The following is a 14,037-nucleotide window of genomic DNA, read 5'->3' as shown; positions in this document are numbered from 1 at the left end:
GAAGACTCTTGTGTTTTCTTTATTTTCAATACAGAAATTGGATTAAACAGCAAGCTTTGCAAACAACAGATAGGACAGACTTCGTTGCTAAATAAAGGACAGATTTCACAGCCACATTAAATAAAAGAAGAAGAAAAGTACAAACAGCAGACTTGAAAACATTGATACTGGGCCTAAGTGAATCTGGGTATGAGCAAAAAATCTTTCTAAAAATATACTTCCATCAGTTGGCCATGAAACAGATTTCCTTCAATGAGTCCATTATCATTTACACTGAACATACTGTGGTTTTGCCATAAAAATAATAAATAAAATACATATATTTTGTAAACATGGGATTTTTCAAAAAGAGTCAAGTGTCTCATCTGAATCTCAGGCTTTGAGGACTGCCCACCTGCTTGGGGACACCACGAACACCTGTAATTTAAGTTGAAGATGCTTTCGGAATAAAATATTTGCCCCCCCACCTTTTAAAAGATTTTACTTATTTCAGAGAGAGAGAGAGAGAGAGAGAGCGCGCGCGCGAGTCAGGGAGGAGCAGGGGGAGAGGGACAAACAGACTCCTGCTGAGCAGGGAGCCCGATGCGGTGCTCAATCCCAGGACCCTGGGATCATTACCTGAGCCGAAGGCAGACGCTTAACCAATTAAGCCACCCAGGTGCCCCAATGTTTGCCCTTTTTAAAAGCTTAAACTAGGGACACCTGGGTGGCTTAGTTGGTTAAGCAGCTGCCTGTGGTTCAGGTCACGATCTCCGGGTCCTTGGATCTAGCCCCGAATCAGGCCGGGGAGCCTGCTTCTCCCTCTGCCTCCCACTCTCCCTATTTGGGTTCACTCTCTCTGACAAATAAATAAAATCTTAAAAAAACATAAAGCTAAAATTATACAAGTAAAATTTGTAAAAGCGACTGTACATATCAAGTCTAACTACTATAATCTATATTTTGATATCCACTCATTCCTGGAGATGTCTGGAAGAAGCCGCAGGGTTGAAGAGAAATCTAGGTGCAGGTATGGAAACCCTACACTTGCTTATGCCATCTTAATGCCACAAAAAGTTCTCTGCACAGCTCTTTAATTAATCAATAAAACAACTTCTTGAAAAAGTGAAAGTGTTTAACCGTCATTTCAACAGCGTCTTAGTTCCAGATAATTGGTTAAGAAAAATTTGTTTCTATTTAAATAATTTTAAGTAACAGTTTCAAATTCCAAGATTCTGTAGAATCTTATTCACCTCTCATGTGTATATGGGGGAGGGGGGTCGTGTCCCACCTGTCAGTGGTACCTCTTTTTTAACCTTTATGCAAGAGAGCATTAGTACAGTAGACTTAGGATTTTTAAAAGGAAATGATTTTGTCTCTGACTTTGATTTTCTCTTCATACAATTAAATTCTATCAAATAAGAAGCCCATCTGTTCTCTGCAGCTAGGCAAAAACCATTCCTAATCAGGCATAAAATCAAGAATGTAATGTTCTCAAATATTAAAAATATTAAAAACAAAATATGAAACACATTAAAAGTAATGCGTTCTTGCTCATTCTTTTGTCTTTTTCTCCTTTTCTCCCTTCCGTTTTACCAAGGAAACTACTATGCTCAAATTCTCATAATTTAATTAATGGTCTAGCTCATTTCCTCATGTTAAGACCATACAGACAACTTCTGTTTATGTAATTCAGAATTACTTCTGTTTTTACAACCTGAAGGAGAGACCCCAAAGGCTTTCTAAATCCCCCTTTTCAAAGGCTAGGAAGTCTGTCAAGAAGTACTTCTGTTGCCTACTCTAAATCAGTTGTATAATATAGTCTAATGAAGTTTAAGTGTACTTGTGACTGTTTATTCACTATACAATGGGGAAAAGTTGAACATCCTCCTCTCTACATATGGATACCAAATTACTCATTTGAGAAATGTTGAGAAAAGCCCTATTAGGTCTTGATTAAATAATGTTCTCTAACCCTCTGAAGAGATACTATTACATACAGAGTCAGAACTTGCGACACAGATTAGTAATGCAAATATAACCTTAACATTACTACTTAATACAAAGTTTACTTTGAACTTTGGAATTCCTCTAATGGAAATAATATTAAAGAAATAAAACATAGGGGGAGCCTGGGTGGCTCAGTTGGTTGGGCAACTGCCTTCAGCTCAGGTCACGGTTCCAGGGTCCTGGGATCAAGCTCCGCTTCAGGTTCCCTGCTTAGCAGAGAGCCTCCTTCTCTTTCTCCTTATGCCTGCCGCTCTGCATACTTGTGCTCTCTATCTCTGTCAGACAAATAAATAAAATCTTAAAAAAAAAAAAAGAAAAGAAAACCTAATCTGGTAGAAAAAAATATTTGGGAGTACAGTTCTTCTTCTTTTTTTTTTTTTTTTTTATAAAAAGTCTTGTTGTTTATTGGAATAGAAAAAAGAGGAATTCTATTAATTACTGATTCTAAATCTTGGTGTAAACAGAAGAACTTGGAAGCTCTCCTTTCTTATCGAAATGTCTCTTCTTAGAGGTCATCATCCCTTTCCTAAAGAAAAGCTTAAGTTTTGTAAAAGCATTACCACAATTCAAATGAATGTGCATGAATGTTTAATAGCCCTATAAACCCAGAATGGTTAGCAGACAGTGGCAAGAGCTGTTGAGTTGCTGGGAATTTATAATATATGGACACTGCATGGCAAAGCAAAACCCCAGTATTCCACCAAATTCATACTAACCTCATCTTCGTCCTTCTGATTTCTGACTTGAGCACAAAGGAACTGTGGGCTTCGTTCTAGCCTTACTAGGATTTACTTTTTCCATCACCTGGCAACAAAATCTCCCCTACTAGGTATCTGTCTCCAGCTTGCATTAACACTCATATTTCAAGAAGTCATGTGTGGTATTTTTAGAAAATCCAGGTCTATTCTGATATGCCTGAGTGTAGTGTTTTTGTAATTAAAAATAGTACCTGTGCATTTCTTTCTTTCTACTTACACTCAGTGATGTATCTGGTCTACTCACTATTTCAAGATTGGGAGGGCGCCTGGGTGGCTCATTCAGTTAAGTGTCTGCCTTCGGCTCAGGTCATGATCCCAGGAGTTCCGGGATCAAGTCCCACATGGGGCTCCCTGCTCTGCTAGAAATCTGCACCTCCCTCTGACACCGCCCACCTCATATTTTCCCTCTCAAATAAATAAGTAAATAATTTGGAAATATAACAATGTTCTTCTCCTTCCCATCTCTGTGTCCCACCTTTAACTTACATGGCTCTAACCCCCAACATCCTTTGTATTCTCATGGAGAAGAGTGAAGATGTTCAAGTTTCTAACTTACAGTTTGTAACTTTCACTTGCAAATTGCTTTTTTTAAAAAAAGATTTTATTTATGTATTTGACAGAGAGAGAGAGAGAGATCACAAGTAGGCAGAGAGGCAGGCAGAGAGAATAGAGGGGGAAGCAGGCTCCCCACTGAGCAGAGAACCCGACACGGGGCTCGATCCCAGGACCCCGAGACTACGACCTGAGCTGCAGGCAGAGGCCCAACCCACTGTAAACATGAACCATGTTTACAATCATATATCCTCCTCTCAACATAAAATTCAGCATGTTCAGGGGCTCCTGGCTGGCTCAGTTGGCATAGCATCTGACTCTTAATCTTGGGGTTGTGAGTTTGAACTCCACACTGGGTAGAAAGATTACTTAAAAATACAATCTTTAAAAAGTAAACATGTTGGGGCACCTGGGTGGCTCAGTCTTAAGTGAATGCCTTCAGCTCAGGTCATGATCCCAGGTTCCTGGGACAAACCCCACATCGGGCTCCCTGTTTGGCGGGAGGCCTGCTTTCCCTCTCCTATTCCCCCTGCTTGTGTTCCTGCTGTCGCTGTCTCTCTCTGTCAAATAAATAAATAAAATCTTTTAAAAGAAGTCACCACGTTCATAAACCATATCAAATCTTTTCTCTCAAAAGGCTCTTTCCTCCTAATTTTCCTAACTTTGTGACTGGCACCACAATTTTACCTAGTCATTCAGGTTCACAAACTTGGGAATTATCTTTCATCCAACCCTACAACCAATCACAAGTCCAACTGATTTTCATTTGAAATGCATATTATCTATTCATTTGTTCTTCATTTCTACCTCCATAGCCTTCTATCGACACTTCAATTCTAGGTCATATCATATACCAATCTTCTTAAACATACCCCATGCTCATGATTTTATCATCTATTACGTAAGATTAAATTCTTCCATATGATTTTATGTTCCTTGGAGGCACAGTTTACATTGCATTTTATGAGCAGTGGCTCCAGGGATTATCACTCCCCGGAGAATGCAGCATGAATGGTCATCTGGATTTGTAAAATCCAATCACCCTATGAAAATTTTCCATAATCCAGGTGCTCTGCTATATTCACTTTATGCTCATAACAATCTTATAAGCCATTATTATCCCTGCTTTACAGATGAGAAAATTGAAACTAAGTGGCTAATTATTGGTCCACATGTTAGTAAATGACAGGACCCGGGTTCAAAACCATCAGGCAAGTTTTCACAATAAGCCTTCATATCCCTGCTCCTACTATTCCTCCATAGACATTATCCTACTACTCTTCTTCTCTTCAAATCCTGTCTTCTTTCAAAGCCTGATTCCAATTCCACTTTCTCTCCAAAGCATTCCTCTTCCACCCTACTCAATACATCTTTCTTTCCTTCTCTGAATGCCATATCCCAACAGCCTAAACCATGTCAATGAAGATGAAAAAAAAAATCACTACTTCATGTTATCCTCTCATTGTCTCCAGGTATATATAATTGTGACTCCAGGCAGATTAGTTAAGTCTCTCTAGTGAAAGAACTATGTCTTCAAGATTTTGTGTCTCCTCTAATTCCTAACATTGGACGTCTCATACACTGGACACCTTAATAAATACTGTTTGACTCTAGAAATGAGCTGGTCAAAAAGTTACAGGAAAAAAAAAAAATCATTTCGTATTTTTTTTTTCTTCTCTCCTATCCATACTGCTGCCATTGTCTGCCTCATTAAGCCAAGGTCTTGGCCAGTTTTGGAAGTCTCAGCGTCACGTACTTCTTCTTCTTTTTCTTCCTACTTTCTCTTCTTTTTTTTTTTTTTTTAAAGATTTATTTATTTATCTGGGGGGCGGAGAGGGAGAGAGAAAATCTCAAGTAGACTCCCGGCTAAGCACAAAGGCAGGGGACTTGATCTCATGACCCTGAGATCATGACCTGAGATGAAATCAAGAGTCAGATGTTCAACCGACTAAGTCATGCAGGCGCCTCCATGTACTTTTAAGAAGTAATTTGCTAATGGGACACCTGGGTGGCTTAGTAGGTTAAGTGTCTGCCTTCGGCTCAGGTCATGATCCCAGGGTCCTGGGATCAAGCCCCGGATTGGGCTTCATGCTCAGTGGGGAGTCTGACAGTCCCTCTCTCTCTGCCCCACCCCTGCTTATGTGTGTGTTCTCTCCCAAATAAATAAAATCTTAAAAAAAAAAAGTAATCTGCTAATATATAAATAACCATAAGCTGCGCATTATTACTCTTGACTCAGTAATTCTACTTGGGACTATAACCTAAAGAAATAATCCAAATTAAGAGGAGAAAAAAACAAACAAACAGTAAACAAGATGACATAGTGATATTTATAGTAACAGAAAATAACAAAGAGCCTAGATATTTAATAGCTTACTTCAACATTTAGAGTTTTAATTATATGGGCCAGACATAATACTTATAAGAAGTATCGAGTAAAAAGAGCTTAAAACTATCTATGTAATTATGATTATCATTAAAAAATAACACAAAAGGCAAAAGATCAATATGATTTTTTACAGTGGTGGAACTATGACTAGAATAACACATTCTTTAGCTTCTGAGAAATGTGGAATAAATAATACAAAAATATTATAAAACCCTGAGACCATGCTAATTGGGGTAACACACAAAAAAAACTGGTTTGGGAAAGAATTTAAAACAAAAAAGACTTAATAGTAAATTTTTAAACTTGTAAATTTAATAGTAAGTATCTAATAATGTTAAGATTTAAGAAGAAATGTAAGAGAGAAATACTGTGCAAATAATCTTATATTAGGTAAGCTAACTCTCTAGAAAAATAAAAATATGCAAACTGCAACTTTTAAATACAGTTTTATCAAGCAAAAGTGAGACCAAACTAAAAACGGCACATAACTTAACCTGCAAAACACAACATGTACAAGTATTATACAGCAGATCTCTTCTAAAACGAGTACTGTTTAAATAAAAAAAACAATTTCTAGAGTCTCAAGAATGTCATGCTGGTGTTAGAGGATGACTAGCATGCCCTGACAACAAAAAGGGAACTGAACCTTTTTACTGAGTCCTAGTTTTTACAACAAAACCATATTTTCACATTACCGTACCCTTGCTAATGGTCCAGATTCTTCAACACACTGCTCTTCGGGGACTGCCAGTGGTTTACTTTGCTCAGTTGCAAAAGGCTGGTCAGCTCCATTTTTATAGTGGTTTGATAAAGGTATCTTTGGTTCTAACCACTCGATTGTCGTTCCTGATGAAGTAAGAGAAAACTTTCGCTGAAACTTGCTCATAATCTGGAAAGTTCAGCAGATGTGGATTTTATTAAACAATTTTGTTTTGAGCCCACAAGACTAAAAGCAGTTCAACCTGCTAAGAGACTCTGTAAAGCAGCCACTTGTATCTCATTAGCATGAGAACCATGATTGGGTATTTTACAACACAGCAACTTGCAACTTGAAATCAGATACCTTTAAAAAAAAAATCAACCCTGAATGGGACTGAACGTCTTCTGGGAAATCTGTAAATCATAATGTATTCCTGCCCTAAATAGCTGATTTGCTACCCCTTCTGTAAAAAACACTGTCCCTCTCCCTAATGATAAAAAAATATGCAATTAGGCTTTAGGGAGTCAGAATTACAGAAGGAGCCTGGGATTTTGAAATGGTAAAATCTTCATTTTGGGACTGAACGTTATTCTCAGTAGCAATTTTCTAACCATTCAAGATGGTTACCTTGATCTAATATAAGTATTGCAAATACAAGTCCTTTCCTCTTGTTTTTTAATCCAATAAAGAAAGTCCATATACTTTTAAACTGAAAGGCTTTTCTACTGAATAAATAATAGCTGACCTAGAGAAAGAAGTGGTCACATTTAGAGACCTGTCATCTTCTCAGTTAATGATTCAAATGTCTCTTATTACCCTCAACTAGTTTAACAAAGTGGATTCTATGCCTAATCAATAATGGAAAATGTTCCATTTGATTTCAGAGGCTGATCTAGGTTTCACAGAAGCTTGATTATTACAGTACTACAATAAGGGATGCTCAGACTACTACAGCAAAAATTACAAAGAGTAGGAAATTTACTCGGTCTATACTGAAATGCCAGACTTCAGTGCAGGAGTAAATTACTAAGCACCTACCAGGCTACCAGAGCCTCCTGGCTTGCCACTCAGGCCAGTCTCTCAGGAAATGCCCTAGGGAGGTTCAAGAGGCCAGTTTCAAAATTCCAAAGAAATGAAAATGTTTTGTTCCTACCTTAAAATGTTTAACTCTTATGAGATCTGTTTTGAGAGACTGCTCAATTGACTGGAAACCACAACACTCTTTATCAAACCAATCATCTAGTCTCTCAGGACCCCTCTAAATCAATGATCCTTGGATGACACACATTAAGACCTTATGGGACCGAACACTAATTTAAACTTAAATTTCATTTCTTGTGTCATCTCAAAATTTCAGTGAAAAGGTAACTCAGTTTTTCTTTTCACAGTTATATTTTTATTCTCAAGTGACTGACGAATATATTTCTACAGATCTAATTTGGAAAATGACCACTTATGTAAGAAACACCAATACCAGTTTATCAATTCCACCAAATATCCATGCTCCAAAACATAGTAACGAGGGAGAACTTTTAAACACTTCTATAGAGTTTAAGTTTGTTGCATTTTTAAACTAAAAAATGCAAATTTATATTGTACCTGCTTCACTAATCATGGAGCAATCATTTAAAAATATAATTATGGGGGCACCTGGGTGGTTCAGTGGGTTAAAGCCTCTGCCTTCAGCTTAGGTCATGATCCCAGGGTCCAGGGATCGAGCCAGGGATCAGCAGGGAGCCTGTCCCCCCACCCACTCCCCGCCCCCCCCCCCGCCGCCTGCCTCTCTGCCTACTTGTGATCTCTCTCTCTCTGTGTCAAATAAATAAATAAAATCTTAAAAAAAAAAAAATATATATATATAATTATGTATTAAGCTACATAAATGAAATTTCTAAGAATTAAAACAATTATACACATTTAATTAATCAAGTATTAAGCATCTAGTATCTAGCACTGTGCTAGCTGATGTGCTTTATAAAAATTAAGTAGCATCAACTGAAAACAAACTATCATTTTCCTGACATTATTATTATGAACACTAGAATTAAACCAAATTTCACAGCTCGAGGTAACTTATCCAATGTTCAACATAGGAGAAGAGTTAAGTACACCAAAGAACTATCCCTTCAAAGAAATGTAATGCAGCCAACAAAAACTGTCAAAAGCAGGACACAAATTGGAAAATATTCTTGATATTACATTAAAAAGTATAAGATAGGGCGCCTGGGTGGCTCAGTGGATTAAAGCCTCTGCCTTCGGCTCAGGTCATGATCTCAGGGTCCTGGGATCGAGCCCCGCATCGGCAGCGGGGAGCCTGCTTCCTCCTCTCTCTCTCTGCCTGCCTCTGCCTCCTTGTGATCTCTATCTGTCAAATAAATAAATAAAATCTTTTAAAAAAAAGTATAAGATAAAAATATATGTTTTCTAGTAACTATGGGGTAAAACAAACAAAAATTAAGAAGGAAAGAAAATCTGGCAGGGTATGTATTAATATTAACAGTGGCAATTTCTGGTTGGAAGGACAGTGCACGATTTCTTTTTTCAATTGTATAATAGTTCCTAAATTTTTTATGAGTGTGTGTTGCTTTAGTTTTTTAAGTAGGCTCCATGCCCAGGTGGAGCCTAGCATGGAGCTTGAACTAACAACCCTGAGATTAAGACAGGAGCTGAGATCAAGAGTCAGACATTTAACCAGCTCAGCCATCCAGGCAACCCAGGTGTATGCTTTTATGCTAGTGCATCTCTTCTGAACACCCTCACCTCTCTCTCCACCCCTAAGCTTTTTGCAGCTTTTCGAGGCCTTTCCCAGACCTTTTTCAGAAGTATTGGTCCATTCATATATTCTCTCAAAGTATTTTGTTCCCATTGTAAACACCACTTTCCATATTACAGTTAAGTATTTACATGTTCATTCCAAAGTAGACTATGAGCTCCTTCCGGGAAACATAACTTACTAGCCTATACCTATAATTGACATTAAACATAGTTTATTAGCTTGAAATATTGATTTAGGTAGGCATACATGAGGATAGAAGCCATACTTTATCAACTCAGATCTGACTGTGGTAGGGGTGCCTGGGTGGCTCAGTCCACTGAGGGTCCAACTCTTGCTTTTGGCTCAGATCAGGATCTCAGGGTCATGAGATCATGCCCCACGAGTCTGCTTGGGATTCTTTCCACCTCCCTCACCGCTTGCTCAAGTGCGCACACTCCCTCAAAATCAATCAATAAAATCTTAAAAAAAAAAAAAAAAGAGATCTGACTATGATAAACTTTTTCCTGGGCAGAGGCTCAGTATCTTTCTAAAATTTCTTTCACAAGGGGAGTTAATTGGGTAAGAGAACAATGAATTGTTTTGAACTATTAAAACAATGGGGATGGGGACACCTGGGTGGCTCAGTTTGTTAAGTGGTTGCTTTCGGCTCAGGTTGTGATCCCAGAGTCCTGGGATTGAGTTCTACAGCTGGCTCCTGGTTCAGGAGAGAGCTTGCTTCTCCCTCCCACTCTGCCTGCTGCTCTCTGTGCTTGTACTCTCTCTCACTGTTAAATGAATAAATAAAACCTTAAAAAAATTCTTAAGAAACAAAAAACAATGGGGATAGGAGAATCGAGGAGATGTTAATTATTAAAGGGTACAAACTTACAAGTAGAAGATGAACAAATTCTGGAAATCTAATGCACACCATTGTGATACAGTCAACAATACTGTAATATATACTCTAAAGTTGCTAAGAGACTAGATCCTAATATTCTTGCCACAAAAAAGTGATAATTATGTGATAAGACTGAGGTGTTAGCTTTGGTAATCATGTTGCAACATGTATACGTATGAAATCAACAGGCCATACACCTTCAACTCACACAATATTGTGTCAACTGTATCTCAATAAAGAAAAACAAGAGTTTATTCATCTCATTAAAAAGAAAAACTCGGGGCGCCTGGGTGGCTCAGTGAGTTAAAGCCTCTGCTTTCGGCTCAGGTCATGATCCCACGGTCCTGGGACTGAGCCCCGCATCGGGCTCTCTACTCAGCAGGGAGCCTGCTTCCTCCTCTCTCTCTGCCTGCCTCTCTGCCTACTTGTGATCTCTGTCTGTCAAATGAATAAATAAAATCTTAAAAAAAAAAAAAAAAGAAAAGAAAAACTCGTATTTTGTCCTCACATGCAGTAACTTTATTTTCCCCAGTAGATTATTTTCAACGAATTTAAGTGCTCTCAAGTATTAACTGTATACCTTATTTTTCAAACTGAAAAGTGACTGACAGACTTGAATATCTCTGGCTCAATATGGATATAAAGAATAGCTGACTAAACCAAAAGTTAAGAAATGGTCCCAATATTTTTATTAAGGTCCACTGGATGAATAACGATGCGACCGATTTTAGCAGAAATGTACTAGACGTAGATTTTGAGTTCAGTTTTCAACATGTAGAACTGAGGTCTCCAAATTCAATTATATTAAACATTAGGCCAAAAATCAGTTTAGATTTGAAAAAAGGCACAATAAGACTTTAACATTAACGTGATAATTAAAAATCAAGAGGCTCATTGTTTTTTTTTCTTTTTATTAAGATTTTTTAGGAGTTAGAATTACAACAAACACAATCTTTCCATGTTTTGGCCCTTAATGTTAAGTCTTACTTTTTATTTATAACTTACCTGAAGACAGTGAGCTCTTCTGATGTGATGCATGCTGCAACTGAAGAATATGAAAGCAGTCGTTTAAGCAGTTCATAGTTGCCATGGAAGTAGCTTTGAGCATTAAGAGATCCTGGTCCAAGGAACTAAGATGGCCAGAAGCAGGAAGGCATTCAATTCGCCTAATTAAATCTCTCTGTTGTCCTTCAGCATGAGACATCATCTAAGGAAAACAACAGTTCCATGTGTCCTACTCATGATGTCTGTGTATCATGTATACATACAGTTTCCATTTTAATTACCATATTCAGCTTCTGAGCCATTTTTAGGATATATTAGGCTTAGAAATCTATTTTACATTTGGCTATTCTCAATAAGCACATTTAATAGTGCTTATCAATTGTGCAAAAGATGGTAATCTTTGGCAGCTGTATTTTTTCCTGAGAAGCAACAAAGCTCAAAAGCCTTGACAAACCTTTTATTAACAGTATACATTTGTACAAGTCATTAAAAACATTCTGGGGTGCCTGGGTGGCTCAGTGGTTTAAGCCTCTGCCTTCGGCTCGGGTCATGGTCTCAGGGTCCTGGGATCGAGCCCTGCATGGGGCTCTCTGCTCTGCAGGGAGCCTCCCTCCCCCTTTCTCTCTGCCTGTCTCTCTGCCTACTTGTGATCTCTGCCAAATAAATAAATAAAATCTTAAAAAAAAAAAAATTCTGGATCATCTTCAATAGCAGCATTAAATATTTCATTACAAAGTAAAATTAGTTCCCAATCTGGGTTCTTAACCTCTTTCTTCTCAGCACCTCTGGTCAGGCTCAGTTTGAACCTACATTGAGAACACAATGGTTTTCCTGCTTTCTTTAATCTAACTTTCTGGTCCCATTAGCCTGATCATGAAGCAAGTACTGGATATAAACTTTCAGGTTAAAAAGAGTTTAATACACTCTGCTTTGATCAAGAGCTCTGTCCACTTTTCCTAAGGGAGCAACAGAATAACAATGCTTGATAAGCAATCCAGTATTTTAAAATAAAAACTTAATTTATTATGCTTAATTATTCAATGGTGAGCAGACAGTTCTCAGATTACCTATCTTTTAGACACTATTATAATTCACACAGAACCTCTATAATGGAGAGACTCTTTCAGCTTTCAGAGGCACTGTACCAGATGAATTTTAACACAGTTCATCAGTGGGCTAGTGAGAGAGAGACACAAATATCCTACCAAACAAATCAAGTGTGTAGTACTTGAAATAGTCCCTGAAAACATAGGTCATAGCAATGGATCAAACATTCACCTTTATCAGAAAAAAAAAAAAAATGTTTCTAAATGAAAAGTGTGGATATAAAGATATCTATATGTACACATGTACACATGCATATATGTGTGTGCTTTGTGTGTGTAAAGTATTTTGGATACAAATGTTAGGACTAACTTCCTAATTTATGAATAGTACAACCACTCTTGCCAACAGCTGGGCAATATTTACTAGAGTTAAATATACAAAGTTAAATAATTTATAATCTCTGATTGAACAATTACACCTTTAGATATGTAACCAACAGATATGTGTTTAACTGCACCTGCCAACCTCTAGAGAGGAGACGGGGCTGGAGGATAAATTAATCACCAAAAGGCAATGATTCAGTCAATCATGCGTACCTAATGAAGCCTCCATAAAAACCCCAAAAGAAGAGGTTCAGAGCCTCTGGTTGGTGAACACTTGGGAATACCAGGAGGATGGTATAACCAGAAAGGGCATGGAAGCTCCATGCTCTCCCCCTCCATCCCATCTGGCCTTATGCAACTCTTACATCTGTCTGTTCCTGAGCTCTTTATAGCAGGTTGGTCAGAGGCACAGGTGACAACACCAACTTGCAACTTGTGTCTAAAATGGAGACAGTCTTGTGGGATCTGATGCGATCTCAGGGAGACAGTGTTGAAACTGAATTAAACTGCAGGACACACAGCTGGTGTCCACAGAGAAATAGAAAATTGCTTGGCAGTGGGAAAACCCCAACAGTTGGTGACCAGATTACAGAACTGTAGAGTGTTATAGCAGAGCAGAGGAGAAACATAGGAGTGTTTTTCCTTTACAGAATGACTGTCAGCAACTATAGATTATGAGACTTGGAGGTATGTGGTAGACATTCCAAAAATAAAAAAAAACAAGCCTGTCACTTCAAAAAAAGCTGACGGTATTTACTGCCAATTATAAAATCTGAGCTTTAAAATGAAAAGAACTTTGGAAAACCTTTATCTGTTACCATAAGCTTGATTACTTCCCAATACTGAAAGCCTTTTCTAATGAGATTGGTGAGGTCGTTAATGAATGGCAATTTTCAAGGTTGCCTGATAAAACAGATCAACATCTGCAAGACAGGCCTAACTCTGGGAGATGATATTTTCCAATGACTAATGCATGGTGTTACAAAATCATGCATAGGTTAAAGTTTCAAGTGCAAGACAGACAATAGATTTTTATGTAACAGAACATGAAAAGTTCATGGATATATATCAGATTCCAACTACATCTAACATTTACAAAACTATTACTGTTAAGTTTTCATGCAGCACCAAAGAAGAATAACCACAATTATCTTAAAAGGCAATTAAAATATTCCTCTACTTTCCAATCACATACCTGTGTGGGGCTACTCACTACATAGGTATCTATTAGCTCTACCAAATTTAGTATATGTGCTGCCGAAGCGAGCACTAGCTCTACCAAATTTAACTCAGGAATATTTAGAGCCTAACAACTACAACCTTTATTAAGTAACATTATTTAGTACTCAGTTTGAAAAGAAACAGGGAAATGGTGAGATAAGGAAACATCGAGGATTTAACTATTCTATTTTTGTCTATGTTTGAAATTGTCTATATAAGTGGTTTTTTTTTTTTTAATTACTTGTTTGGCCACATAGTCTTCCCAACAGGCTTAAAAAACCCTTTTGCTCATAAATGTTACATCAAAAGAATCTGTACTTTTACTTGAGAAATGCAAGAT

At 37.7% G+C, this 14,037-nt stretch overlaps 1 protein-coding gene across 1 annotated transcript in view; it reads right to left on the bottom strand.

Moving 5' to 3' along the window:
- Positions 1-14,037, bottom strand: part of OSBPL11 (oxysterol binding protein like 11) — a 94,941-nt gene that overhangs the window by 32,635 nt on the left and 48,269 nt on the right. Inside the window, exons 6-7 of the mRNA XM_032869437.1 lie at positions 11,047-11,248; positions 6,389-6,534 (exon numbers count right to left, since the gene is read on the bottom strand). Of these exons, the coding sequence (XP_032725328.1) occupies positions 6,389-6,534; positions 11,047-11,248 (348 nt within the window). The remainder of the gene's footprint in view (positions 1-6,388; positions 6,535-11,046; positions 11,249-14,037) is intronic.

Source organism: Lontra canadensis, unplaced genomic scaffold (genome assembly GCF_010015895.1).
Source record: "Lontra canadensis isolate GAN:19392208 unplaced genomic scaffold, GSC_riverotter_1.0 scaffold38, whole genome shotgun sequence".
Lineage (NCBI taxonomy): Eukaryota > Metazoa > Chordata > Mammalia > Carnivora > Mustelidae > Lontra > Lontra canadensis.
This window is presented reverse-complemented; position numbering and strand designations above follow the sequence as displayed.